Source organism: Natrix helvetica, assembly GCF_964273705.1.
Source record: "Natrix helvetica genome assembly, chromosome: 2".
Classification (NCBI taxonomy): domain Eukaryota; kingdom Metazoa; phylum Chordata; class Lepidosauria; order Squamata; family Natricidae; genus Natrix; species Natrix helvetica.
In genome coordinates, this window is record NC_138552.1 from 92,484,109 (window position 1) to 92,511,330 (window position 27,222).

At 41.9% G+C, this 27,222-nt stretch overlaps 1 protein-coding gene across 3 annotated transcripts in view; it reads right to left on the minus strand.

Annotated features, from left to right (window-relative positions):
- Positions 1 to 27,222, minus strand: part of ECPAS (Ecm29 proteasome adaptor and scaffold) — an 88,390-nt gene that overhangs the window by 45,945 nt on the left and 15,223 nt on the right. For all 3 annotated transcript variants that reach the window (XM_081941601.1, XM_081941600.1, XM_081941602.1), the window contains exons 6-18: positions 26,194 to 26,365; positions 25,278 to 25,417; positions 23,150 to 23,231; positions 17,523 to 17,642; positions 16,815 to 16,900; positions 15,979 to 16,057; positions 14,525 to 14,574; positions 12,481 to 12,547; positions 12,255 to 12,377; positions 6,745 to 6,848; positions 3,774 to 3,897; positions 3,281 to 3,361; positions 844 to 1,063 (exon numbers count right to left, since the gene is read on the minus strand). In XM_081941601.1, coding sequence (XP_081797727.1) covers positions 844 to 1,063; positions 3,281 to 3,361; positions 3,774 to 3,897; positions 6,745 to 6,848; positions 12,255 to 12,377; positions 12,481 to 12,547; positions 14,525 to 14,574; positions 15,979 to 16,057; positions 16,815 to 16,900; positions 17,523 to 17,642; positions 23,150 to 23,231; positions 25,278 to 25,417; positions 26,194 to 26,365 — 1,448 coding nt within the window. The remainder of the gene's footprint in view (positions 1 to 843; positions 1,064 to 3,280; positions 3,362 to 3,773; positions 3,898 to 6,744; positions 6,849 to 12,254; positions 12,378 to 12,480; positions 12,548 to 14,524; positions 14,575 to 15,978; positions 16,058 to 16,814; positions 16,901 to 17,522; positions 17,643 to 23,149; positions 23,232 to 25,277; positions 25,418 to 26,193; positions 26,366 to 27,222) is intronic.

Consider the following 27,222-nt stretch of genomic DNA (forward strand, 5'->3'; position numbering starts at 1 on the left):
TAATTTCTGAAAATTAGTTAGCCGCTTCCCTTCTAGTTTTTTACTCCTATCCACACTCCCCAGTCAGAAGATGAAATTATTATCTAGTATCTTGAATCAGTATACGGCTACGGTAACAAAAAAGTTCAGTTAAACACGTGGTAAGGTAGAAGTGCTGTCAATAGCCTAAAATTTAAGGCATCTATTTTTGAAAGGACTGGGAGAAAAAACAAAGTTTAGGTCTAACACTGATTATGCCACTTGATATCTGCACAGAACCTCGATAGGTAGTAAGTAATTGGGAAAATACATTGCTTTTATGCCTGGTTTGAGGACAGACAGATCTGACTAGCGAATGAGAACAGAATTCTAAATCAGCTAAAGCTTGGCTTAGCTCTCATGCAGGATGGGCAGTTTTTCTCTGCCAAAAATTACACTTCCATTTTTTTCCTTCTTTACTGGCCAAGGGCTACAGTAAGAGGGTCTGTCACTCAATTTATATTCCAATTAGGCCACTGGAATATAAAATTTGTTTTTTTTTAATGTAATAAAATCACCCTGTCAAAATTATGTAATTTTCTAAACAATGTGTTTGCCAAAAATATACTCGCTGAACATACACTTTTTAGTTCTTCTAAAACTGGAACCACTGGAGCTTCAAAGTATCAGCCTCATAAAGACAGGTGGCTTTGACCTAATTTATTGCATTAAAACAGACCTTACATTTCTAGGAACTGAATCTGCTCATACTAACAAAATGACCAACAATGGATGCTGAATTCATCTTTTGAAGCAGCATATTACTTAATCACGATAAAGGCAATAAAACATTTTTTAAAGCTTTGTGACCTGTGTGTTTCTCACCTCCAACACCAGAGAGCAACTGCTGAAGGAGACTTATATAGATCTGTACAGGATTGCTTTCACCACCCTTTGAGGATGAGGATGTTATAACATTTCCAGAGAGGAGGTTTCTTATATAACGGCCAATGGCTGGAGCGTGATCTTGCATATCAGCTAAGCTCTGAGAAGTAGGCACCACACCAGCACTGTGAGCAAGACACATCCGAAGATACAGCACTATCTAAGCAAAGCAGAAAAAAAAATATAGATCACCAACTTTCCCTTACAGAATAAACAACAGTGATTCTTTTTTTCAGCCATGAATCACAGTACAATAATCACATCTATTGCGTTACTGTGATTTAAAATGTCCAAAAGATGTCACGGTCTCATTCATTACTAGGGTCTGTTAGGACAAATCAACCAAATTATCCCAATGTTCAAAAGTTAAGGAAGTGACGGCTGACAGTAACTTGCCTAAAAACATGTCATATTCTAAACTAAGCTCTCTGCCACACTGTATCCTGGATACCTAAATTTGATGCCCTATGCCAAACCTATTTTTTTTAAAGATTTTAAAAATAAAAACAAAATAAAATAAAACAGTAGTCAATGCGCTGCAAAATAAACTCCCTCAAGAACAAATTACCATTTCTATGAATGCTTTTGGACTTTATAAGCTTATTTTGAATAAAAAGATAAGCAATAGTAGCTCAAGCTATTTCACCCTCCACCTGGCCTGAAAAATAACGAAGATCCTAGGGCCGCGATGGCGAATTTATGGCACGCATCCCACAAGTGGCATGCGGAGCCCTCTCTGCGGGAACACGAGCTATCACCCACCGGCAGCGGGGGTGGTGGTGTTGTCATGCATGCATGTGCGGGGGGAGCGCGGTGCTTCCCCCATGCCCCATTTTTTCTTTCAAGAGGCTTCAAGGAGGCCTGCTAGGTCAAAAACGGGTTGTGGGAGGGTGCGACGCCTCCCCAGGCCCCATTTTTGGTCCCAGGAGGCTTCAGGGAGGCCTGATAGGCCCAAATAAGGGGTGGTTGCACGCATGCACATGCAGAGCACAAGAGGAGTCATGCAAGCATGCACAGGGGTGGGGTGCATAGCATTGTGGGTGTGGACTTCAGCACACGAGGACAAAAAGGTTAGCCATCACTGATCTAGGGGGTTTAGAGGGTGGTCTCTCTCTCCTCTCTCTCTCTCTCTCTCTCTCTCTCTCTCTCTCACACACACACACACACACACACACACACACATACACACAGTTTGTTTTCTATCAAATGAGTGGGTTTTTTTTAGCAATAGCAGATTTATATACTGCTTCATAATGCTTTACAGCCTGCTCTGTAGAGTCAGAGGTTTACAGAATCAGCATATTGCCCTCAAAAGTCTGGGTCCTCATTTTACCAATCTTGTAAGGATGGAAGGTGAGTCAACCTCAAGCCGGTGAGAATTAAAGGAGCTGGCAGTCAGCAGAATTAGCCTTACTCTTAAAATTACAAATATACATTATTCTGCTTGAAGCTACTGCTGCAAAAGCTGGCCTAGTCTGCTGAAGAAAATCTATTACAGAGATGACTGTAGAGTTGAATTTTGCTGTCTCATTTATTTCTTTGGGAATATATTAACTCTAGTAGCCGGTCAGTTTTAGTGAAATAATTTTAAAATAGACAGATCATGTTGCATAAATAGTACAATTTCACAAAGAAAAGAACAAAGCATATAGATATTGGATATAGAAAGTTTCTTAATATCGAATTTCTACCCGATTTTTAATAAATGTCTAACTAAGGAAAAGACATCATTTTTTTCTTCATGATCACTTTTTAAATTTATTTATTTATTAGGCATTGGAAGAAGGCATGGCTGATAATGTTTAGAGGTTTCCATTTTGCTTTGTAGTAGTTTTTAAAATACTTTTTTGGGGGAGGAGGGGGGGGGACACCTTCTAAACGGTTTTGACTTCAGGTGACTGCATGGATTTAGCCCCTGCAGTTTTCTTGTTAAGATTTTCAAAAGTGGTTTACCAATGCCTTCCTAGCGCTGAGAAAGAATGACTGGCCCAAGGACTGGTTTCATGCCTAAGGCAGGACTAGAACTCATGGTTTCTATACCCTGTAGCTTAATCACACCAAATTGGTTCACCTAAAATATATCAGCATATTAAATTTACCATAGAGTTAACATTTTTTTGTTTGTTTATTGAGCAAAGGAAAAAAATAACGTCCCATTTTCTCATTGTATATCAGGAGCAACTTGCAGAGGGGCTGGAAAATGCTGCCTTCTCACTCATAACCCACAAAAAAGCCCAATAAAACTTCTGATATAGATCTTAAATTTCAAGTACGTGCTCGTGTGAAATATGCTATTTCAAGATGGCACAATATATACAGAAGATAATTTTGCTATTAACAAATGGGGCTTTCCCTAAATTGTAACTGAGATGCATACCTCTCCAAAAGTAGCTGGGTTGAAAGGCATTACTGTTGTTCCAGTCATATATTTAGCAGGAGTTTTCATTCGGTGAGAGGCCTAAAATAAAGTATTTATGCATTTAACAGAAGATGATGCTTATTCCTCAAATGTTTTGCAATTTATACAAATTACTGGACTTTACAACTAGTCCTATGCCTTTATAGGTAGTCCCTGCTTAATGACTGCCTTGGACAGTAACCAAGAAACTTTGCGACCAATGCCTGCATTTACAATTTTTGCAGGGCTGTAAAGCAAAGGAAAGCTGAAGTAAAATAATAAAAACAATCATGGTCATATGATTTTAATTTAGAGACCACTTAAAGTCTCAACTGTAGTCACTAAACATGGACTACATGTAATTCAATTCATGTCCTCAATAGGGAACGGGGTTGGGAGTTCGGTATTATGGCTGTACTTTGAACACAGTGTGTACCATAGTATTACAGAGTTTTAAGCTGAAGTCCTGTACCTTCTCTTGAATATACTGAACCATTTCTGGGAACGAAGGCATCTGTTTATCAGCACTTTCCTTTTCATTTTTACCAGGAAATGTTCTCAGAGCACGTTGTGCTTCTCCATGTACCTCTTCCCGCCTTTCAGAAATTAAAATACAACATTTTCATATATGCACAATCAAATAGAACCTTTTCTCCATCAGCCTCACTAAATAATATTAATTAATACGTCAGTTCATATTAATGCAAGGGCTGTTTATATTCTGGATTTGATTTCAAAAAGGCAATTCAGAATGTAGAATGTAGCACCCGTCTGCAACTCTTTAAAGTAGCTGCATCCTCTCCTGGAATCATACATAATTCAAAGAGGGAAGCCATGGAATTCTAGGAAAAGACACTTCTTTTACATTGGGCTCCCTTGCATTCCAAAATACATTGATTGAAATGTTTTCCGCAGGATTGCACAACCCTAAGAACCAATTATTTAGCATTACATGCACAAACAAGAAACAGCCAGGATCCTCTTTCTAATGTCTTCTTATTTAGACACTGGCTAACAATAAACTCAACTTTGGTTTGGTTCAGTAGACTCTAGATTTATCAAATCTTAACAGAGACATTAAACAAATCACCCATGACTTAAAGCTGATTTTACTTACAATTTGACTTAAAAAAACACCTCATAAATGTAAGTTACTTTGGAAAATGCAAAAATAAAAATTAATTCTGATTTATTCATTGTGCCAGCTGCAATAAAGAGGAAAACATTTTTTAGCAGATACATAATTTAAATTCCTAGCTTATATTATATATGAACTGGGACATTGCATTTTTCAGACTTTTTTATTTTGACAAAACCTTATAGAAAAGATCTCTTGGTGTCTAAAGTCATCTAATTGTTGATGCAAGGTGAGGTTTAGAATTTAAAAATTTGGACAAAGAGTAAATCAGATATTATTATGCCTGGTAATCTTGAGCAATGTGTTGCTAAATTAAATAAACGTTTTATCTGATCTAGCAAAGCTTTCTATATTCTAAAATACAGCAAATATTATTTCTGTTTCTACTCATAGGTTAGACATCAGTGCTTTGCTTCTAATTTTTTTACCAACTTTCTAAACCACTCATACAACTCTGAACACCATGTCACTGCGTTAATTGGTTTGCTAGCTGTGCTGAGATTTACTGCGCAGGTCACAGTTCTTATCTGCAAGTGATTTAGTGCACATGCTCCTTCACATTCTTCTTAACTTTCTCTTCTGATCTTCTGTTCGCCTGCCGAAGGAGGCAGGCACATAGCTTTGCCAAGATGTAATTAATTAAGTTAGCAAGTTTGTATTTTTATTTTCTTTTATATTAAAAATGTTTTTTTATTAGATCTTGGTTCGGGTTTATTTTCGCTTATTTCTAAAGTATGCTACAAGGGATGCCAAGATTCACACCTCCTTAATTCAGGGCGGAATTCACACCCTAACACACCATTTATTACACACACTCTTATAAAAATTGTTTCCATGGTTTTACTATTTCCACAGGTCTAAAGGGGTCAGTACCTTTATGATTTTGGCCTACAATGTTAGTTTTAGACATAACTTTAGCTAGTATTTTCTCGTCTTCATCAGCTTTCTACAGATCTTTCATTTTTTAAAACCTAATTATTATGTATTCAACCATTTTGGGGTCCACTTATTAAAACCTAATTATTATGTGTTAATGGCCCCAATTGGGAGTGGGATTGCAGTCATAGGTTGGGTGGTTGTAAAGCAAGACTTCACAGGACCACACCAATTTACAATGGCAATCCCAGCACTTCCCACTGCAGTTGTTAACTGACAAATGCAAGTCATTAACCAAATACTCACTCCTGGCCAAGCCATTCCAGGCTTGGTCCCTTCTAGGCCTGAGTCTCAATAAGATAAAGGACTGCCTCTAACTCCACCTCCCCACCATCTTGTTGTTGTTAGTTGCGAAGTCGTGTCCGATCCATCGCGACTCCATGGACAACATTCCTCTAGGCCTTCCTGTCCTCTACCATCCCCCTGAGTCCATTGAAGCTCACGCATACTGCTTCAGTGACTCCACCCAGCCACTTCATTCTCTGTTGTCCCCTTCTTTTGCCCTCAATCTTTCCCAGCATCAGGCTCTTCTCCAGTGAGTCCTTCCTGCTCATTAGGTGGCCAAAATATACTTTGGTATACCACAAGTATACAAAGTATACTTTGGCCACACACACCCCACCCCTAATCTATCTCCCTTTATTTGTTCCGCTTGGGGCACCCTGCCTTGCAGGGTGGCAAGAAGCCCCAGTTGTCTTTTTCTGTCTATGGCGAAAGCTATAAATATTAGCTTCAAAATCAAAGATGATACTATTTACTAAAAGACTTTCCAAACATCTTTTTAATTGTTGTCTACCAGGCCAGGCTCTGATAGTGATGGAGGAAGCAATTTTTGAGATAAAGCAATGAGTTTTAGATTTGATATACAAACTGGCATCAATAACATGTACTAACGGTGTGTGCCAAATATAAATAAAGATGCAAAGTAAGTTTCCAAGGATCAATATAATCCCATACTATATGTTTGATGTCTAAAGTATGTCAATTAAAAGACAGCCAGTTCAGTACAATGGTTAAGGTGCTGGCCTAGAAACCAGAGTTCTAGTTCTGCCTTAGGCAAGAAAGCTGGCTGAGTAACTATGGGGCAGTTACTCTCTTTTTCATTCCAATTCACTTCACAGGGTTGCTGTTGTGGGAGAAATAAGAGGAGGAGGAAGGATTATGTGCATTCAGTGATTTGAGGTGAAATAATAAAGGCAAAATAAAACTCTAATAAATGAATAAAAATGTTTTACACAACAAGTAAAATGGGTATCAATTGAAGTAATAGTTTAAAAGACTCAAAATAAGAATTACTGATCCCTATTTAAGATATTGTTATATAACAATAGCGTTTTATACCCAGTCTATAATGTAATATTAAACGTACGGATCTCCTGCAGCTAGAAGTAGCAAGTATCTTGAAGGAATGTGATCAGAAGGAAACACTGTGCTGGCAAATTTTACAGCTACTTGGCGGACTTGGACTTGAGGCTAAAAAAAAAAGTCAGAAAGACAAAGAAATAATCAGAAAGAAACTATTTACCAAATCAGGCACTTACATGCAATATTCAAAATACTGTATGCACCAAAAGTAAAAAGGCAGGCACAAAAAGGTCTCATTTATAGTATGTTTTGTTTCATTGTTATGATTTTTTAAAATATTTTTTCCTGAACCTCCTTTAATGACTTAGGCATTAATTATATGCTGTAATTAAACAAAATATGAAAAAACCTATTTGTGAATAAATAATAGATCTCTGCTCATGCATAGTTTACCTGACAAAGAACAGATCATTTAAGATTCTTTCTCAGGAATCAATATTTCTCAATATTTGAAATAGCACACATAATTATTTTTACTGCTCCCTTGGTGCAGCAAGAGCAAGCACAATCAGGTCAGTAATTATAGGTGTGATGCAACACAATGTAAAACACAATATTTATTTATTTATTTATTTTATTGAACTTATTAGTCGCCCCCTCTCCCCACAGGGACTCGGGGCGACGTACAGAGCAATAATCAAGATAGCACCATAAAATCATGCAGAGGAGGTAAAAATAAGTCCATAAATAAGCATACTTACAAAGTTTAAAACCCCAAAAATATTAAAAACAAAATTTCCCATTGTAAAATGACCTGGGGTGGCAAGATAGTAACGTTATGCCAGGCCGGCTTGACAAAACAGGTAGGTCTTCAGCTTCATACGGAAGGAGCGAAGATCGGTTGTTGTCCGGATGTCTGGGGGGAGGTCATTCCAAAGGGTAGGGCCCACCACAGAGAAGGCCCTACTCCTGGGCACCGTCCCCAGGCACTCTCTAGAGGACGGCACCCGGAGTAGCCCCTCCCTGTGTGAGCGAGTGGGTCGCAGGGATGTATGGGGCAGGACGCGATCCCGCAGGTAACTAGGCCCTGTGCCATGGAGCGCTTTGAAGATGGTAACCAGTACCTTGAAGCGCACCCGGTAGGCCACAGGAAGCCAGTGCAGCTCGCGCAGGATAGGTGTTATATGGGAGAATCTCGATCTCCCCATAATAACCCGCGCGGCTGCATTCTGGACCAACTGCAGTCTCCGGGCGCACCTCAAGGGGAGCCCCATGTAGAGAGCGTTACAGTAGTCCAGGCGGGACGTCACCAGCGCGTGAGTGACTGTGCGCAAGGCCTCCCGGTCCAAAAGGGGCCGCAACTGGCGCACGAGGCGAACCTGGAGGAACGCCCCCCTTGCCACGGTCGCCACGTGATCTTCTAAGGTCAGCCGATCGTCAAGGAGGACGCCCAAGTTGCGCGCCCCTTCCACCGGGGCTAATTGCTCATCCCCGATGGTCAGCGATGGAATATGCTGATTGAATCGGGAAGCCGGGAACCACAGCCACTCTGTCTTGGAGGGGTTGAGCCTGAGCCTGCTGTCATCCATCCAGACCCGTACGGCTTCCAGACATCGGGTCATCACTTCGACAGCCTCGTTGGGGTGGTTTGGGGTGGAAATGTACAACTGAGTATCATCAGCGTACAGATGGTAACTCACCCCAAAACCACGGATGATCTCGCCCAGCGGCTTCATATATATGTTGAACAAGAGAGGCGAGAGAATCGACCCCTGTGGGACCCCACAAATGAGGGGCCTTGCGGTCGACCTCTGCTCCCCCGTCAACACACATTGCGTCCGGCCAGAGAGGTAGGAGTGGAACCACCGTAGCACGGTGCCTCCAATCCCCAACCCCTCCAGCCGGCGCAATAGGATACCATGGTCGATGGTATCGAAGGCCGCCGAGAGATCTAATAGAACAAGGATGGAGGAACAACCCTCATCCTTTGCCCTCCAGAGATCATCCACCAACGCGACCAAGGCCGTCTCCGTGCTGTGACCGAGTCGGAAGCCGGACTGGCGCGGGTCTAGATAATCATCTTCCTCCAGGTGACGCGGAAACTGCTGAGCCACCACACTCTCAACAACCTTTGCTAAAAAAGGAAGGTTGGAGACAGGACGATAATTTGCTAGTTCCTTTGGGTCCAGAGAAGGCTTCTTGAGCAGGGGCCTGACCACCGCCTCTTTCAGGGCGGCCGGCATCCGGCCCTCCCCCAACGAAGCGTTCACCAGCCCCAGTAGCCAGCCTCGTGAGCCCTCCCAGGAGGCCAGCACCAACCAGGAGGGACACGGGTCCAATAAACATGTGGTGGCCCGCAGTCGCCCGCGCAACCTGTCCAAATCTTTGATGACAACAGGGTCAAACTCCTCCCAGCATGGTCTCTCAAGACTAGTCTCGGACGTCCCCACTGGAGCACTGGAGTGGGTCCAACCTCTCCGGATATGATCGATTTTATCCTGCAGGAACTCTCCAAATTCCTCTGCCCTGCCCTGCAATGGGGGGTCCCGCTGCTCCTGTGACAGAAGGGAGCGGGTCACCCGAAACAGGGCAGCAGGGCGGTTCTCTGCGGACGCTATAAGAGTGGCACAATACTGACGTTTGGCCACTCTTATTGCCACAAGGTAGGTCCTTATGTAGGCTCTTACCTGTGTTCGGTCAGCTTCGGAGCGGGAGGATCTCCACTTACTCTCCAGGCATCTCCTAAGGCGTTTCATCGCCCTTAGCTCCCCGTTAAACCAGGGGGCCCGGGTCGATCGTGGCCGTCGGAGAGGCCGCAAAGGCGCCACCCGGTCCAAGGCACCGGCAGCCGCACTATTCCATGCGGCTACCAGATCCTCAGCCCGGGAGCGGGACAGGTCAGCAGGAAATGGCCCAAGCTCAGCCTGGAACCTATCCGGTTCCATCAGGCGCTTGGGGCGGAACCATCTGGGATAATCTGGTTCCGCCTCCCCGCGGTGGGGAGTAGCGCCAGGGAAGTCAAGCTGGAGAAGTGAGTGATCTGACCATGACAGGGGCGTGATGACTAAATGCCCTCTTCCCAGATCACTCGTCCACTGGTCGGAGACAAACACAAGATCCAGAATGTGGCCTCGCTCGTGAGTGGGGTCCTGAATTACTTGAGTCAGACCCATGGCTGTCATGGAAGCCATGAATTCCCGGGCTACCTCGGATGCCTTTCCCGTTGACGGCAGGTTGAAATCCCCCATCACTAGTAGTTTGGGGGTCTCAACCGCCATCTCCGCGATCCGCTCGAGGAGCTCGGGCAGGGCCGTTGATGTATGGCGGGGAGCCAGGTATACTATCAACAGGCCCAACTGACTCCCTGGACCCCACTTTACGCCCAGAGACTCACAACCAGATGTCTGCGACACAGTGAATTCTCTCGGTGTCAGATCGTCCCGGATGATAATTGCTACCCCCCCACCCCTACCTTGGGCCCGTGGCTGGTGGAATACACGGTAACCTGGAGGGCACATTTCCCTGAGGGGCAACCCCCCCTCCGGGCCCAACCAGGTTTCCGCTATTCCTGCGAGGTCCGGCTCCCCCTCTGTGATCAAGTCACTGATGAGGGGGGCCTTGTTAACCACGGACCTCGCGTTACATAACATCAGCCTAAGGCCCAGGCTCTGCTGATCCTGTCCACCTAGTCTGCGGGGGTTGGTGCAAGCGACCGGGCGTATCCAGTGGCCCCGGTCTGCCAACCGACTATACGTTCTTCTGGTGTCCTCGCGCCTGCCCCTCCCTACGACCGTCGTGATTGGAATTCCCCTTATAGGGATGTTATTTCCTCCCACCCGCTCCGCTTCGCTACCTTCCGTCTTGACCCTCCCTTCCGTCTTGACCCTACATGTTGGCCTGGTTGTATCCATACCCCAGGGCCAAACCAACCCTCCCCGCTCCCTGGAACCCCTTAAAAGCTTTACAAAACATTTTACTAAAAAACCCCTAATCCCCCGCTTCCTCCACCTCTCTGGGTTAATAAACCCCTCATTGAGGTGGGCCTTCGTCAGGGCAGGGGGGCACGCCTGCGAGAGGGGGGAACCTCGCAGTCGAAGGATGTCAGACCTTGAATAAGTTGGGATGATGACCAATCTATGATTATGGCTATGGCAGGGTCTCTCTTTGTAGCAGGTCTAGGATGTAAGATTAACAAAGAATGAAGTAGAGAGATATTTAAAAGGCAAATAATAAGATGGGAGGGGACAGACCTCACAGTCCACAATAATCTACGTTCCACCAGTGAGGCCCAGGGCAGTTCTTTAGGCAGTTCTTTAGGCCCAGAGGCCCGAAAGCAGTTCTTGGAGTATGAAGGAATCGCACCTCAGCGGGGGGGGGGGGGTAGACGAGGTGCCAAGGCCGGCTGCTCGACCTACTGCTCTTCAGGGGTCGCCCCGAGCCTCCGGCGACCCCCCCGGCTTCCCTCTTCGATCCCTGCAGCTTCTTTCCCGACCTCCAGCCCCCAATGGCCTCTCCACCTGGCAGTTGGAAAGAAATATGGCGCCCGATATTCCAGCGCCGTCTCAGCCGCTCCGTCGCCATCGCCGGTAAGATGAGGTCTCCCTGTACGTTGTTCTCTCTTTCTGGCTCGCTCCTTAGCTGTCGCGCTGTTCCGCCGCCTGGCAGCCGCCCAAAACGTCCAAAACGTCTCCTTTCTGCTCTGTCAGTTCTTTTATTCATTTTGCTGCCGCAGCTGCCATAGCTGCCACAGCTCGGCCTCTGTGTTCCTGTCCCTAAGCTGTCCTCCGTCTCCCGTTCTCCTGGTTAGCGGGTCCATCCGGATCCCAGCTGTACATCAAACAAACCAGGGTTGCCACTACATAATTCTAGGCCCCCAGGATGACCAACGGGGGCCAATAATGCCTGCTATCCCCGCCAGAGCGCCCCATCGTTTACGGAGCTCTGGGAAGGTCCGCCATTTCCCCCGGAAGCTCCTCCCCTCACCCTCACAATATAGCATCTTATGTCTGCCATAAAATGTTCAGGTTTCCAGGATATAATTGAAGGGTTAAAAATATGCTTATGCTTGCTTTATATGTAGTTCTAAAAGTAGTCTTTAACAAAATATCGCATAGATCAAATTTTGCCTGTATGTGGTCAACTGGCATTATTTGTGACTCCACTTATTAAGTTTTGCATATATTTTTCAAGATCAATTAATATGCAATTATTAAAGTGGAAGTTCCATAATAAAAAAGCATATTTTTATGTATATAGTATGATAAACTAATTTTAAGCAACATGATTCCCTCTTAATGCACTGGACTATAATCCCCAAAATCCTTAGCTGAAATTTCTATATTGCCTGGAAATTCTAAAATAATATAAACCAACATAACTGACTGTATGCATTTATGTGTATGTATGTAAATCATGAAGAAACAAAGAATGGAGACCAGGCACAAGAGAGAGGGAGAAAGAGATTTTTCTTCTCCTAATTGCATACCATAAATTAATATAACCATTCTTATGTACAAGTGATTAAAGGGAAACCAAGCCCAGTTTTCACACTCCTTTTATATCCTGGTGACATACCTTGATTAGGTTAGAGGCTACAAGTGCCTCCATGAGAGTACGAGGTGCTCCTTCTAAACTGGTGTATGCACCAACCATCATGGACAGAGCTTCCTGAATAGCTAGTCTGGTATCAGGGTCTTCCTGAAATGATATGTAGGTATTAATATCTAATAAGTATCCCACAAATAAGGGAAAAAAAACCTTTTAGATAAACTCTTTGGTAAATTAAAATAAAATCACCAACCTTAGAAAGGGCTTCAAAAAATTGTTGGACCAGTGCAAGATCCTTGGTAAACAGTTGAGGTATTCGGCTGGAAAAAAGTATTTTTAAAAGGATTTTATTTGAAACAAAGTAGGAATTTCAGTTAACTTATTAACTAGACATTTTCTCAAATAGTATTTCTCATATACTCGTTATTTTGTTCTAATGGAAATTTGTAAAGTGCCCCAGAATTATTAACTTCTGTTTATTTGTTACATTTTGAGACTTTTATGTCAACACCAAAAATATTGGGTTCCAAAATGTTAAATACCACATGTTACTGAAGTAAAAATAAATTGTTTTCTGATTCACCACTACCGGTATTTCTTCTTTTGGCCAAACCATGTGATTAGGACTTTAGAAGCATTACCAATTAAAATTCCTGACACTGGCTTCTGAAGTTCATCACAATTCATTCTTCTATGTACTCCCACTTAATGGAAAACTGGCTCTGTAGTTGTAAAATCTATCCTGACTGAAGAATCCACTGTACTCTTAATTCAGCCTTTCCCATTTGTTTCCTATCATTTTTCACTTATCTCATTCACCCAATCAGGATCTCCTACTTTTTCCTCATATTGAAATGGCCATCTTTCATTTCAGAGCTTTATCCCATCTAGCCCCTAATCTATGGAATCAATTCCCACCCTAAAACTATATTTGGATCTCATACCTTAAGATATAAAAAGGTCCTTAACATGCTAGTTAAAGTATCATAGCACTGAGATTAGATATTTAAATGGATTTCTGTTCTGTTTTGTGGTTTTTATCTCATGTTATATTGCACCTAGATTAAAAACTACCAGTAACGATTAAAATACCTAAACCCATTTTTGATCAATGAAAAGGTTAAAATAACAATGTGCAGATGAGTGAAAAATGATAGGAAACAATTGGGAAAGTCTGAATTAAGAGTACAATGGATTCTTCAGTCAGGATAGATTTTACAACTACAAAGCCAGTTTTCCGTTAAGTGGGAGTCAGATAGAATAATTTATCTGTATTGCTATATTATTAATAAACCTAGGATTACAACTTAAAGGTGAGAGATAGCTATTTGTCCTGCTATGCAATCCTTTACATGCTTGCTTTGAAATGCATCCCATTGTTTATATTATATTGAGATTGTTTAGGATTGCAGATAGGGATGAGAATTTAGTAGCTCACTATCTTTAACCCTTTGCCCTTTTTGCACTATTAGCTCTCAAACAGAATAATGTCAAACGCTAATAATTTATATTTGCACATAAAATAGACTTACATGGGCTTCCCCCTACTTAAAAGGCTCTCTGAGTTTCAGGCTTGGTTACTACATAGACATGCTTGTGCATTACTAGAGCAATAACACTTATATACTACTTTATAGTGCTTTACAATCCTCTCTAAGGAGTTTACAGAGTCAGCATATTGCCCCCAACAATTTGGGTCCTCATTTTAACCACTCAGAAGGATGGAAGGCTGAGTCAACCTTGAACTGGTGAGATTTGAACTGCCAAATTACAGGCAACCGGCAGTCAGCAGAAATAGCCTGCAGTACTGCTCTGTAACCATTGTGCCACCACAGCTCATCATTATTCGATAATTAATAACATATAGTCCTGGTTATCTCTCTGAGATCAGCCAAATGAATAACTGTATAGAAGATTTCTACTTTTCCTAATACTGAGCAAAAACAGTTTTAAAAAAGAATATAACCAGCTCAATTTTCACAGGCCTTTTTAAGGACAGATTTTACATTTGGAATTTTTTAGCATGATGTTGCTGTCTTTACTCCAGTTAAATTTAAATGTGTACCACAAGCAATGTAGAGAAGAATCCATTTTTTCAATTTGATTCCCCCTTTTCTTAAAAATTGATTATTTCTACCATTCACCTTTCCACATATTAACTTATAATTCTAGAACTGTCAAAAGATAGCATCTGATCAACCCTTTACACTAAGACAACCTGCTTGCTTGCTGACAGAGTAACAATTGCTTTAGAACAATAAACTGACATCTCACCAGTCTAAATGCAATTTTGTTACCTGGAAAGTTTTCCAACAGCAGAATAGGCCATTGAAAGCAGTTTGGGATCCTTCAATTATTAAAAAAAAACAACTGTGAGATAAGCAAAGAGCTATGAAAGCAAAGAGACAATATACATTCATGTTTATCCTGACAATTATGTTTCTGTCGTGTGATCTGTATTCATCTTAAAATATGGTTCACAGACACAAAACATTCTAAACGTTGAATAAGCTTAAAACAGGCCTGTTTGTTACTGTTAAATAGATGGAATTGTGTTCTACAATTAGAACACAAAAATAACTGCATCACATAGCAATAAAACTACTTCTGACTTCTGTCATAGAAGAGAGTACACAACTGCACATGAAGACAGACATTATATCAATGCCTTAGAGAAATAATTGGAAGTGTAGATTTGAGCAAAAGTGCAGATATAATCTGGAAAAAAACAATTTCAATGTACCTAAAATAGATTTTACTTTACTTCATTTTCAATGTTATAACAATGTACATGTACGTCAACCTTTTGAAATACTGAATCTTATATTGGTACATATAATGAGCACGGCAAAAGAATACACTATTACTTCCTAGCTAGACATGCCAATTATCTCTTAACCTGCTTTTACTGCCTTTCTGAATGCTAACTTGTCTCCAGAATTTTTTAAGAAACATAGCTTGGAGGTTTTACATCTATTAGCTCATTAACCAATGTCTCCTAGATAGGAACTTGCTAATAAATAATAGGGGAAAAAGTTATCCTTGCAACTAATTACTCTATGAATTACACTCATAGGCACTAAACATGCGCTACAGCCATAAGTACTCTCAATAGAACAAATAAGCTTTTAGCTGTTCAACAGACAAGCCTTCAATCATTTCATCATCTAACTAACAAGAAATTAAAAGTATTGAAAGAATTTAAGCCACAAATAATCATAAGAAGGAAGTGTCAACACATCTTGGTCAGTCTCAAATTTACTAAGTGGAAAAACCCAGAATGGCCAGCTTTAAGCCCTGGATAAAATTCAATGCTTTTTGATGGAAAGAAACAATGAAACATTACTAGGACTGGAAAATTACTAATCAATCTAGGAGTGGAAGAAACTCATAAACTGATATGAAGCGACTTTCCTCCATCTGCACAAGGGAACAAGCCAGGAAGCCATGGTTTTACCCAAGAAGCTTTAATTATGATCACAGTTTATTTGCGTGTTCTCCCACATGCACCAACAAAAGAATGAAACAGAATTTCAACAGATATAGATAAAGATATGCAAAGGGAATATCTTGGTTGATTATATCAGCATTCAATAATCCAAATATAGTAAATGCATTTTGTTATAACTAGTTATACTAGTACTACCATAGAGATTAGTTCTTTAGGAAAAAAGTGCAAGTAATAAGAACATTTAACATTCTAAGTTCCACAAATAAGTAAGATGCTTTACAAGGCTCCCTTTGTACTCACCTCTTTATATTCATTTATCAGTTTCGTCAGTCCATTCAAAAGCATCGGGCCTAAGGGTTTTATCTTGCTGTCAGGGCAACTAAAATTCAAAATATGAAAATAGTAATGAGTGAACAAGCAAAAGGCTTTAATAATAAGAGTTGTCCTTCATATGTAAGAAAATTCTTTTCAAAAGATGTCTGTGTATCAGGAGTGGGAAATTAATGTGGCCAAAAGGCCACATGAGAAACTTGGGACTGCTGTGAAAGGCTGCCACTATCCCACCCCACCCCTGCCACTGCCCCACTCCCCGCTGACACCACTCCGCCACTGATGCCACCTCGATGTTGAAGGCCAGACAGGACAGCCAAAGGGCCAGATGCAATCTGAAGCCATAAAAATGCCCAGGTCCACTCTGTGTGGCAATGTTCTTCTTTTGGCAGATAATGAGAACTTTTTTCAGAAAACTCACCATCTTCCAGTCTCTATCTAGGTACCTTAACAACTACACCAAGTAGGACCAGACTAAACTGCAGGTTATAAGAATGTTATTAAAATAACAACAATGCATTTTTCTTGAGTTACATCTCTAAACTTTATGTTGTATTCACATGAAATTACTTAACCTCTATTCCAATTGCACATATGATGTTATAGGAGAGCTAGCTTGGTGCAGTGGTTAAGACATCTGGCTAGAAATTGGGAGACAGTGAGTTCTAGTCCCACCATTGGCACTAAGCTAGCTGGGTGACTTCCAGCCAGTTACTTTCTTCCCAGGCACAGTAAGGAGACAATAGCAAACCACATCTTTAAAAAACTTGACAAGAAAAAAAAAGTCATGACATAAAAATACTTACATTACACAAATATGATGCACAAATTGAAGAGACAGAGTTCTCAGTTTAGCATTGGCATTTGCACCAAAAAGCCCATCATAAACAACCTTTAAAAAATAAAATAAATGAAAAAATTTCAAGAGAAATATTATTTCAAACTATTTTTCAAGTCTCATAATGAGGATAATACCAAAAAGTCTTCAGCATCTCAAATAAGTTTGATTAAATTAAATTGATTCAATTTTAAAAATTATTTTTTTAAAAAATAGATAAATGACATCCTGAAGATACAAGCAGTCCTTGCTTAGCTATCACAATGGGACAGTCATTAAGCACCATGGTTGCTAAGTGGAAAATCATATGACCGCAACAGTGTTATAATGGTAATTCTTATTTGGTTGTTAAGCAAATCACTGTGTGACTGCAATTGTGGAGGTTCTGCAATTTAATTCTATGTTCTTCCTTAACTCTGCTCCTCACAAATCCATAGGGAAGTATGCTGAGTATAGGATAAATGAGGAGTGGTAGCAAAACTGGAATGCTGGGTTTTTTGTTTTGTTTTTTGCATATACTTTCAAACATTGCTGCATAAAACAGTCGGTAAGCAAGGTAAGCAATCTATGTGTAGAATACTCACCCCTCATGTAGGGGAATGAGTTACAAGCACACTGTTAAATACTGAATTCACTAAGAAATACAGTAAAGAGACAAACAAAAAAAACCCAGTACCTGAATATTTGCAGGAAAAGTTTCTGCAGCTTGCCTGGAACGCAAAAGATGTGGGACAATCTTTAACTTCACCCGAGTACTGACAGGATCACGTTTCAGTTCTGGTTTCAGAACAGCTCCCTGTTATAAACACACAAATGAATATTTTGAAACATAAAGTGATTAGAAAAAAACTAAATCACTCAGAAAAGGAATCACAGTGTACACATCAAATCTTTATTCTGGTCATTGACCAGGGTAACAATGTACATATAACTACAATGTTTCAAAGCACTGGAACTGTATAAGTTACACACACACACACACTACTGAGATTACTACAAAGTAAGATACAACTTAGTGTACCACAGAGGTTCCCAAATGTTCTTGGTTCACACTGGCTTTAGTGTCTCAATAACTTTTTCATGGTGTTCCTAGCAGTTCCCAAACTGTGCACTATGGAACCAAGGAGAGAATTCGGATAGCTCCAGTTATTAGGCAACAAAATATGCCATTGTGTTCCTGTGACTGTATCCAGTGGTACCCTAGTTTGAGAACTACATGTATATTCAAAGAAAACCAAGGACCACTCCCAACATGGCAGGCAATTATCCAAGATAAGAAACTATACATCCAGGTTATCCTACGCTTTGAATTTGATCTCCTAATGACACTTGAAAGTGTGAAGAAAGCATTTACCTGAAATGCCTTAAACCAGCTGCATCTATTTCAAGGGTTAGAACGACTGTTGACTTACCTGAACGGTCCTTCTATGTGCGCTACAAGGAAAATCCAAGCAAGCATGGGTTAACTTTGTCCATTAGCTAGAGACTGAGTTATGAAATTGTTGGCCACGCCTCCTCTGACTGGAAGCCGTAATGAGGGTGGGGTGGATTCTCTCATAGCACACATAGAAGGACTGTTCAGGTAAGTCAACAGTCGTTCTCCTGTGCACTGCTTGGAGAATCCAAGCATGGGACATGCCAAAGCAATAGAGTTCAAGGGTGGGAGCCAGGCTGGTCAGGGGTCTGAGATGCCATTAGAACCCTCTGAAGGACCCACTGCCCAAATGAGACCTCTGCCGAGGCAAACACATCTAATTTATAATGTCTGACAAAGGGCGACGGCAATGACCAGGTCGCTGCCCTGCAAATCTCCTCAACTGAGGCTTGAGCGGCCCAGGCCACCGAGGTGGCCGCGCTCCTGGTGGAATGAGGAGTGATGAGCCTGGGCATAGGTCTAGATTGAGTCTCATAAGCAAGGGCAATGCATGCTTTCAGCCAACATCCAATGGTGTTGGAGGACGCTTTTTGTCCCATAGTTGATGGCTGAAAGGAAACGAATAAGGCTTCCGATCTTCTGAATGAAGTGGTTCGTTTCACATAACGGTGAAGTGCTCTGCAAATGTCAAGATGGTGCCATTGTCCCTCTGTCGGGTGCGATGGCTGCGGACAGAAGTCCCAGAGAATGATCTTCTGCACCCGGTGAAACCATGAGTTGACCTTGGGGAGGAATGTCGGATCTAAGCGAAGGACCACCCTGTTTGGATGAAAAATACAGAGTTCCTTGCGGACCGACAGGGCTGCCAGCTCCGACACCCTCCAAGCCGACGTAATGGCTGCAAGAAAGGCAGTTTTAAGGGTCAACAATCTGAGACTAACTGAGCGGAGGGGCTTGAAGGGCTCTGCAGTAAGAGCATGTAGTACCACAGCCAGAACCCACATGGGATAGCTGGGGGTTTGAGGTTCGAAGCCCCTTTGAGAAATGACCATACCCGTGAATGGTGAGACAAAGAGCACCTGTATCTGCCATCAATGACCATTGATAAAGCAGCAACCTGACAACGCAGTGTTGGGAGTAAGTCCTTTATTCGTAAAAACTCGAGTACTTGCGGCACAGAGGCCAAAACGGGGTCAATGTTGGCTCTCCGGGCCCACCTGCAGAAGGCTCTCCAGTTGGCCTCGTAGATCCGTGTTGTGGACGGACGTTGAGCCGCCTGGATCGTTTTTATGACCTTAGCCAAAAACTTTTGTTTGATCAAGATCTTCCTTTCAAATGCCACACGGCTAATTGTAAGTCTTGGGGGCTCGGACGATATAGTGCCTCCTAGGAGAGAGAGATCTGATCATCCGGTATTCTCCAAGGGCGAGAGATAGACAGATTTAGTAGGTCGGCGTACCAGGGACGCCGTGGCCACATCGGGGCGACTAGCAGGACCTCCGCCCGTTCCGCCAGTATTTTCCAAATGACATGCAGGATTACTGGAAGAGGCAGGAACACATAAAGTAAGCCCGGGGGCCAGGGGCTGTGCAGTGCATCTATGCCCTCCGCCCCCAGTACTTGGAATCTTGCAAAGAAGTGCGGGAGGTGAGTGTTGTGGGGTTACGCGAAGAAGTCCACATCTGGGTGGCCGAATCTGCAGGACAGCTCCTGGAACAGGGCCGGAGTTAGACGCCACTCTGTCTGATCCACTGTTTCCCTGCTCAGCCAGTCCGCTTGGACGTTCGCAGTCCCCGAGATATGCTCTGCTCGTATTGATAGAAGATGTGTCTCTGCCCAACAGTGGAGTCTTTCCGCTTCCATCATCAGTGACTTGGACCGTGTGCCTCCCTGGTGGTTGACATGCGCCTTGGAAGCCACATTGTCGGTGAGGACCAGCACATGGCTGGCCCTGATCAAGTCCTGAAATGCAAGAAGTGCCAACCGGATGGCACGCAGCTATAGCCAGTTGATGCTGTTCCTAAGCTCCTGTAGAGTCCAACGACCCTGGGCCACCTGGTTGAGTGACTGCGCCCCTCATCCGTACAGGCTCGGATCGGTCGCTACCACAATACAGTTTGGCTCCTTAAAGAGGGATCCCCGGCTCAGATTGGAGGCCTTCCACCAGTGGAGTGATGTGTATACCTTGGGTGAAATTTGCACGTTGACCTGAAAGTGGCTAATGTGTGCCCTCTGGAATGAGAGAAGGAACCACTGGAGGGGACGAGCATGGAAACGCGAGCAGGGGACAATGTCTATTCACGAAATCATTTTCCCAGAAGCTGGGAAAGCACAACACAGTATTAGTCTCTGACTTCGAATGTGACTCGCCAGCGACAGGATGCTGCTGCGCCACTCCGGAGATAATGCCACTTCGCATGTGACAGAGTCTATTAGAGTCCCGAGATGGAGAAGCCTCGTCGTTGGCTGAAGGTGGCTTTTTGGAAAATTCAGCACAAACCCATGGCGCTGCAGAGTGTCAGGAATATCAGGAGGCCAACTCTAAACCCCTGTCAGGCTGGGCGGTGAAGCAGGTGGGGAGCCCTGTACCGTAAGAGCTGGTGGCGACCTGCTGGAAGTGGAGGTGGTCTGAGGCTTAATCCCCCTCTTATTTTTCTCTTTGCGCCCTGTGGCTCTGTCTGGGGCCGCAGATGAGGCGCCTCCCCTAGTTTTGCAGGAGGTCCTGGTGACCTACCTTCCAATCCTATCACTGGTTCTGGGCTGAATGGGTGGCAATGAGGGAGAAGTCTCTGTCCTGGAATTGTTCCCAGCCTCCAAGCGATCTGCCATTATCAGTATTAGAAAGCTCACTCAGATAGACTAGAAGATTCATTCTGGCATCAGGTCTTCACAATAACTGCACATTGAAGCGAGAGAGAGAGAACACGAGCCGCAGAACTGCACCGGACGAAACCTCGTGCGCAATGGCGGCCTGCAATCAGAAACAGTTAACTCCGCCCTCAGGTGATCTTGTGCCACTCCATTAGGCGTGAAGAATCCGGCTGCCCCCTTCGGCCGGTTCTAAAAGGGCGCGAAATTCAAACGCCTCCAAAATGGCCACCGTTCCAAACATCGTCGGGAGTGATGAAAGCTGCGGTGCCGCTTTTCCTCGCGGCAGCAACAATCATGGCGGCAGCTATAGTACTGGCAGCAGAACACCAAACATGCTCTTCCACAATCAAGCCGATCGTGCTTGAACAGGCAAGCCCAGCGGCAAAGACTTTCATGTTGTTTTACAGTTAAGCCGGTCGTGCTTGAGCAGGCAAGCCCAGCGGCAACAATAAGGCGAGGGAACTGATAGCGCTGGATGAGCGGATTGCGCCCGCGGTAGCTGACACGAGAGTGGTGAACCAACTCTCAGCTGCAGCGATTGGTAGGTGAAAAAGGGCAAATTGCCACCATTCCGGCCGATTCAACCTTAAAGGGGTGTCATTAACACGCTGAGAAACAGCCTGGCAAGGCAGTCCATCGGAACGGAACAGCCTATCTTAAATGAGCTGTAGTTGAGGAAAGAAATATCACGCTACAAGGAAAAAATACTTACAGTCAATAAAAGTTAATTTGTCTATTATTCTAGAGAGAAAAATTATACATCTCTTCAGGCTGGACTGAGTTAAAAACCTGAACCCTTCCAGTCAGAGGAGGCGTGGCCAATAATTTTATAACTCAGCCTCTAGCTAATGGACAAAGTTAACCCATGCTTGCTTGGATTCTCCAAGCAGCGCACAGGAGAATTCTTGACAATTCTCATTATTTGTAGAGGTTCTGATCCAGCATAAAACTGAATAACAAAACCTGAAATAATGAGATGAGTTCACATTTATGGGAACTGGAGGATAAGATTGCAAAGCCTACAGCCATTGTCTTCCTCCCAGAGCTTCATCTGCACAGTACAGCTGGATCTGTTTCTCTTTTTCATTGTTCACTTATAAAAGATCTGAGTTAGTCTAGCTGCAAGGCTCCAAGCAGCTTCTTTGCAACAGCTAGTTTCTGAGCCCCTCTAACAGTGATTAATGGAGGGAACTGCCCTCTTTTAATATGTGGCTTTTAGGACTCTTCTGCTTTGCATGTTTATTCAATAACCTTACTGCATTTTCTGGACACTACTCTGCCTGCAGATGATTCGTACCTGGCTCTAATCACTACAAACAATCTGAAGGCAGCACTAATATCCATTGATGTAACAGATTGCATTCAGCTCTCTGGAGGAAATAGTAATAACCAACAGGGTGATTGAGAGATAAGCATAAGCAATCTGTGGCAGAACTAGTATTCACCCGTGGGAACATTCAGAGTCGGTTTAATGTCAGGGTTCCAAGTAATACACCCATAACGAACATAACTCTAAGGCAGGCAGATTCCTCAAAGAATAGTTTTATTTGGATATATCATATTGCACAGGCTGGTGAATAATCAGTCACATGGTCCAATCAAAGCGCCCTACGGTTGCCTGATAACAAGATTCAAAGTTCTAATGGTGAGGGCCCTTTCTCCCCCTTCCCCAAGTCCTAAGCCTACACTTTGGCCACTCAGCAACCAGTTTGCATTTATGATTGTTTACAACCATTAAAAAAGTAGTAACATGGCCAGTTTATTGCTGTCTCAATTTACAACCATAATAGGGAGGATCCACACGGTTATAACTCAAGGATTACCTATGTCCAGTTGCTTGGAATAAGGAACAGAAACTTTTTTCTAGAAAACATTTTTCTTCCTTTACTTCTAGGTTAATGAAAGAGTAGGAAAAATGTGGATGTAAATAACTCTGAAAATGATATTCTCTACCATAGCAAATAATCCATATTATACAATATATAATACCAAATGATACACAAAGTGCAAAAAATAGAAAAGAAGAAGGAATGCAGATTTAGATAAGCAATTCTTACCTCCTTAGTTTTTAGTGGTATATCCCCAAGGTAAACTTTGTACAGCTTGTTGATGATGGCTGGGTTATTCCAGTCAATTAAACTAAGGGATGAAGGGAAAGAGGGAGAAGAAATTTACTAAAAATCAAATTGATTGCCAAAATGTATTTTTCTTCTTCCATATTTTCTCTTTTCAGTAATTGAGTTGCCCAAATGAAAACTTTACTGATTCTCGGTTAAGCATGTCTGTGGAGATTCTCAATCATCCAGGTTATGGTTGTCCTAAAGGTGCTTTTCTAAAAGGCAAGTAGACTTTCTTGTTTTTTTAGCCCTTGAAAATGTTTCCTTGAAAACTGAAGAAACTTCTTGGATGAGAAGCGAAACATTTTCAAGGAAAAAAAACAAGAGAATACAGTTGCCATTTGGAAAAGCACCTTTGGGATCCATTTGGCTACCTGTTTCTCACTAGCATCAGCTGCCCCCCCCCCCAGCCTCGCCTCCCATATCTGCACCCCCACCCCCCTGTAGTACTAGCTGGGACCTTGTTTCACACTTTCTTCTTTTGTACCAGTGCAGCTTCCTTCTTTCCTTCCTTCTTTTAAGCCAACACAAAGGAAGGATATGGCTAAACTTATGGCATGCAACTGGGTTTTTTTTTTGCATGCATGCCTTATTTTCACAAAATAATACCCTGGATGGAGCACAAATGGAGGCCCTGCCTGGCATGTGACTGGAACCTCTGGTTGAAACATAATCAGAAGTCCTGGCTGGCGCATTAATAGAGGCTCTGGTCAGGGCATGAGAGAAGCCCTAGCTTAACTGGTACAAAAGAAGGCGATGTGAAAGAAGATTCCACTGGTACAATATTGGAATACATTTCAGGAGATATTATGGAGGGGGGCAGAACTGGACAGCAGGAGCCACGGGCAGCAGAAGACAGGCAAAACTGGCTGTGAATGCAGGGTGGGAGGAAATTTTGTTCATGTGACTGCGGGGATACTGCAACTGAAAGAACTTTAAGGAACAGTCCTAAACTCCTTCATTCAGCACTATCATAATTTCAGTTGCTAAATGAATGGACACTAAGAGAGGACTACTTGTACTGGAATTAGCAACAACTGCTGTCTATTTGCCCCTTTTGAAAATAACAAGTGCTTGGATCTCGGAATTAACTTTTAAAAAATTATCTGTACCTTACAATGTTTTTTGTTCTCATCTTTACAATCCATTTTTATTTTTATAGCTATACTAGGGAACACTCCTGTAATCTTACAAACCACCAATAGTTACCAGGAACTTGTGGGAACTAATACTGGAATCTAGGTCATTCCTAGCATATATCTTCAATAATTTCATAAAATACTAACTATGGGGACATTTAAATATATTGTAAAGAAATTTAATACTGTACCTATTTAGAAAAGCACCTTTAAAATTATGACATACACAATTCTGAAAACCTACAGTGTGATTAAGTAAAATCACTACACTACAAGGCTTTGCTTCACATAAATTGAGACATTGTTAAAGATTGATTAATATTCATGTAAGCACTGGTCTTTTAAAAACTCCCCAAACTACTAGAATGGCCATATGAATGAAATTTGTCTACCTTTATTCAGATATTCTGCACTAAACCTACTGTATTTAGGAGCAATGAAGCCATGGACACAATTTCATTTTGGAGTTTCCTACAATGAATGAAATCTGAACAGGAGCCTCATTCTGCAGATAGCTTAATATCCTTAAAATCCTCCCCAATCAGATTTTTTTAATCATTGGGAGAGTGAGATAAACTAAATATGCTTAGAATCCCTGATCATAAAAGCTTTGGCAGGCTCTTTATTAGCAAATACAGCACGGAAAACGTAATGATAATAATTACCTGCTAAGAAGCAGGCATTTATCAAACCTGAGGAGATACAGTATTACAATTTATACTAATATATGGATGCCAATATTCTAGAATGAATGAAGTGCTGCTATCATTGTGGTCAAATGTAGAGATGTCTACATCCTATCAAATGCAATTCCAGAAATGTTCCATTGTGATAAACAAAATAATTTTGTATTAAACAAAGCTAACCTTTTTAAAATGTATAATAAACCATCACTTTTGTTTCCAAACATCTATATTATAGCCCATTACCTCTGCTTGCTTTTGAGTTCAAGATCTGCTGCAGTAGCTACACTGTGCCGTGTATCACTAGATGCAATAACTAAATGTATGACAGCTTCAAGTTCAGGCACCTGCTCAGCTTCAATGAACTTCACAATACCCAATTTACACTGTCCAATAAAGCAGAAGAAAATAAAAGTTGTTCAGTACAATCTCATACATTGTCTATAGAAAGAATTATTTTATTATAATTACAGAGTGATAGAACTGGATAGAGTTATTTCTATCCGAGAAATAACAAAAGTCTTTGTCTTAAAGCAGAGATGGGGAAATTATGAGGCTTAATACATTACAGGAGGAGAATTCTCAATAACATCAGTCAATCTAAGCAATTGTGCGCCATAAATGGGAATTCTGATCCAACCATATGTGGAGGGTCAGAGGTTTTCAGTCATTTAAAGGTAAAGGTAAAGGTTTCTTCTGTCTTGTCATCTCTGACTTTAGAGAGAAGTGCTCATCTCCACTTCTTAGCTGAGAACCAGCGTTGCTGAAGACCCTTTCCATGGTCAGACTATATGTCAAGTTGCATGGAATGCTATTACTTCCTGGTTTAAAATGTTTAAGATGACATTCTCCAAAATACCTCTCATCCCCATAAAAAATATGCTGTTTATTATGCACATTACATTGTTCAGTTTTTTTGAATGGCGCAACATCATATGCTGATGCTACTAAGTTTTACCGCTTTTTTTAGTTTTGGTTTTATATTCTAGTATTTTATTTCAGTTAACAATCTGAGAAAGATGCAATATAATTAAATTAGAGTATGCATGAGCTGGAGACAAAAGTTCACAAGATAAGTTAATATGCATTATGTTTGACAATTTGTTATAATTAAGCTACTTCCACACCACCACCCATTGGGCTATAATTATTTGGCTTTTACCTGTTCCAGCTGCTCAGGTGTCCATGGACTGTCTCCAATTACCCGCTTGGCTGCATAAAAGCTCATTCCAGGAGGAGGCTGAGGGATCCCAGATCCTCCAGAAGTACTTGATGAAGAGGAACCCTGGCCCACTGGCACATTCTGGCGACTCTGGGATTCATTTAACACATATCTAGGAGGGGGGGAAAGTTTATAAAATCCTCTATTAGGAATGGTGAGTGAGTGTATCAGTCTATGACCTCTGCACAGCTTAAATTATGTCAGTCTGAAAAACTCAGCCATAACCTCAATTATGGAAACAAAAATTGGACTTGAAAAAGCAAGGTATTAAAATAGATAATTATTTTTCTGTCACATTAAAAAACACTATTTTGTCAATTTTGGAAGTATTTGGGAGGCCTTATTCAAAGCTGTCAGGAACCATATAAGCTCCGAGGCCTTGAGATTACACATTTCTAAAATAATAGAAATCTAGAGAGCCACTTTGGTCTACTAAGTGAAGGGCCAGACTAGAAAGCAGGAGACTGTAAGTTCTAGTCCTGCTTTAGCTATGAAATCCAGCTGGAAAGCCTTGGACCAGTCACTCTTTCGCAGGTCAACTCATCTCACAGGGTTGCTGTTGTGGGGAAAATAGGAGGGGGAAGGTGTGTTGGATATGTTTGCCACTTTATTCGAAAAAATAATAAAGGCAGAACATAACATTTTAAAAACTGTATAAATAATTACATTAGTTAATCAGGACGCCTGTATAAGAGAATCCATTTCCAGAGACCAATAAAAAAAGCATCTAGACAGAATACATTTTAATTAGGCTGTTAACTTGATCAGTATTAATTTCTGTCAGTTAAATTTGGATGTCTTTGTGCATAGCAGACAAGATAAAAAAAAATCTACTGATTCCTAAGATTTGAGGACTTTTACAATGCTGCTGGACCATTTGTACATTAATGAAGTACTTACAATAATAATAATAATAATAATAATAATAATAATAATAATAATAATAATAATAATAATAATAATAATAAT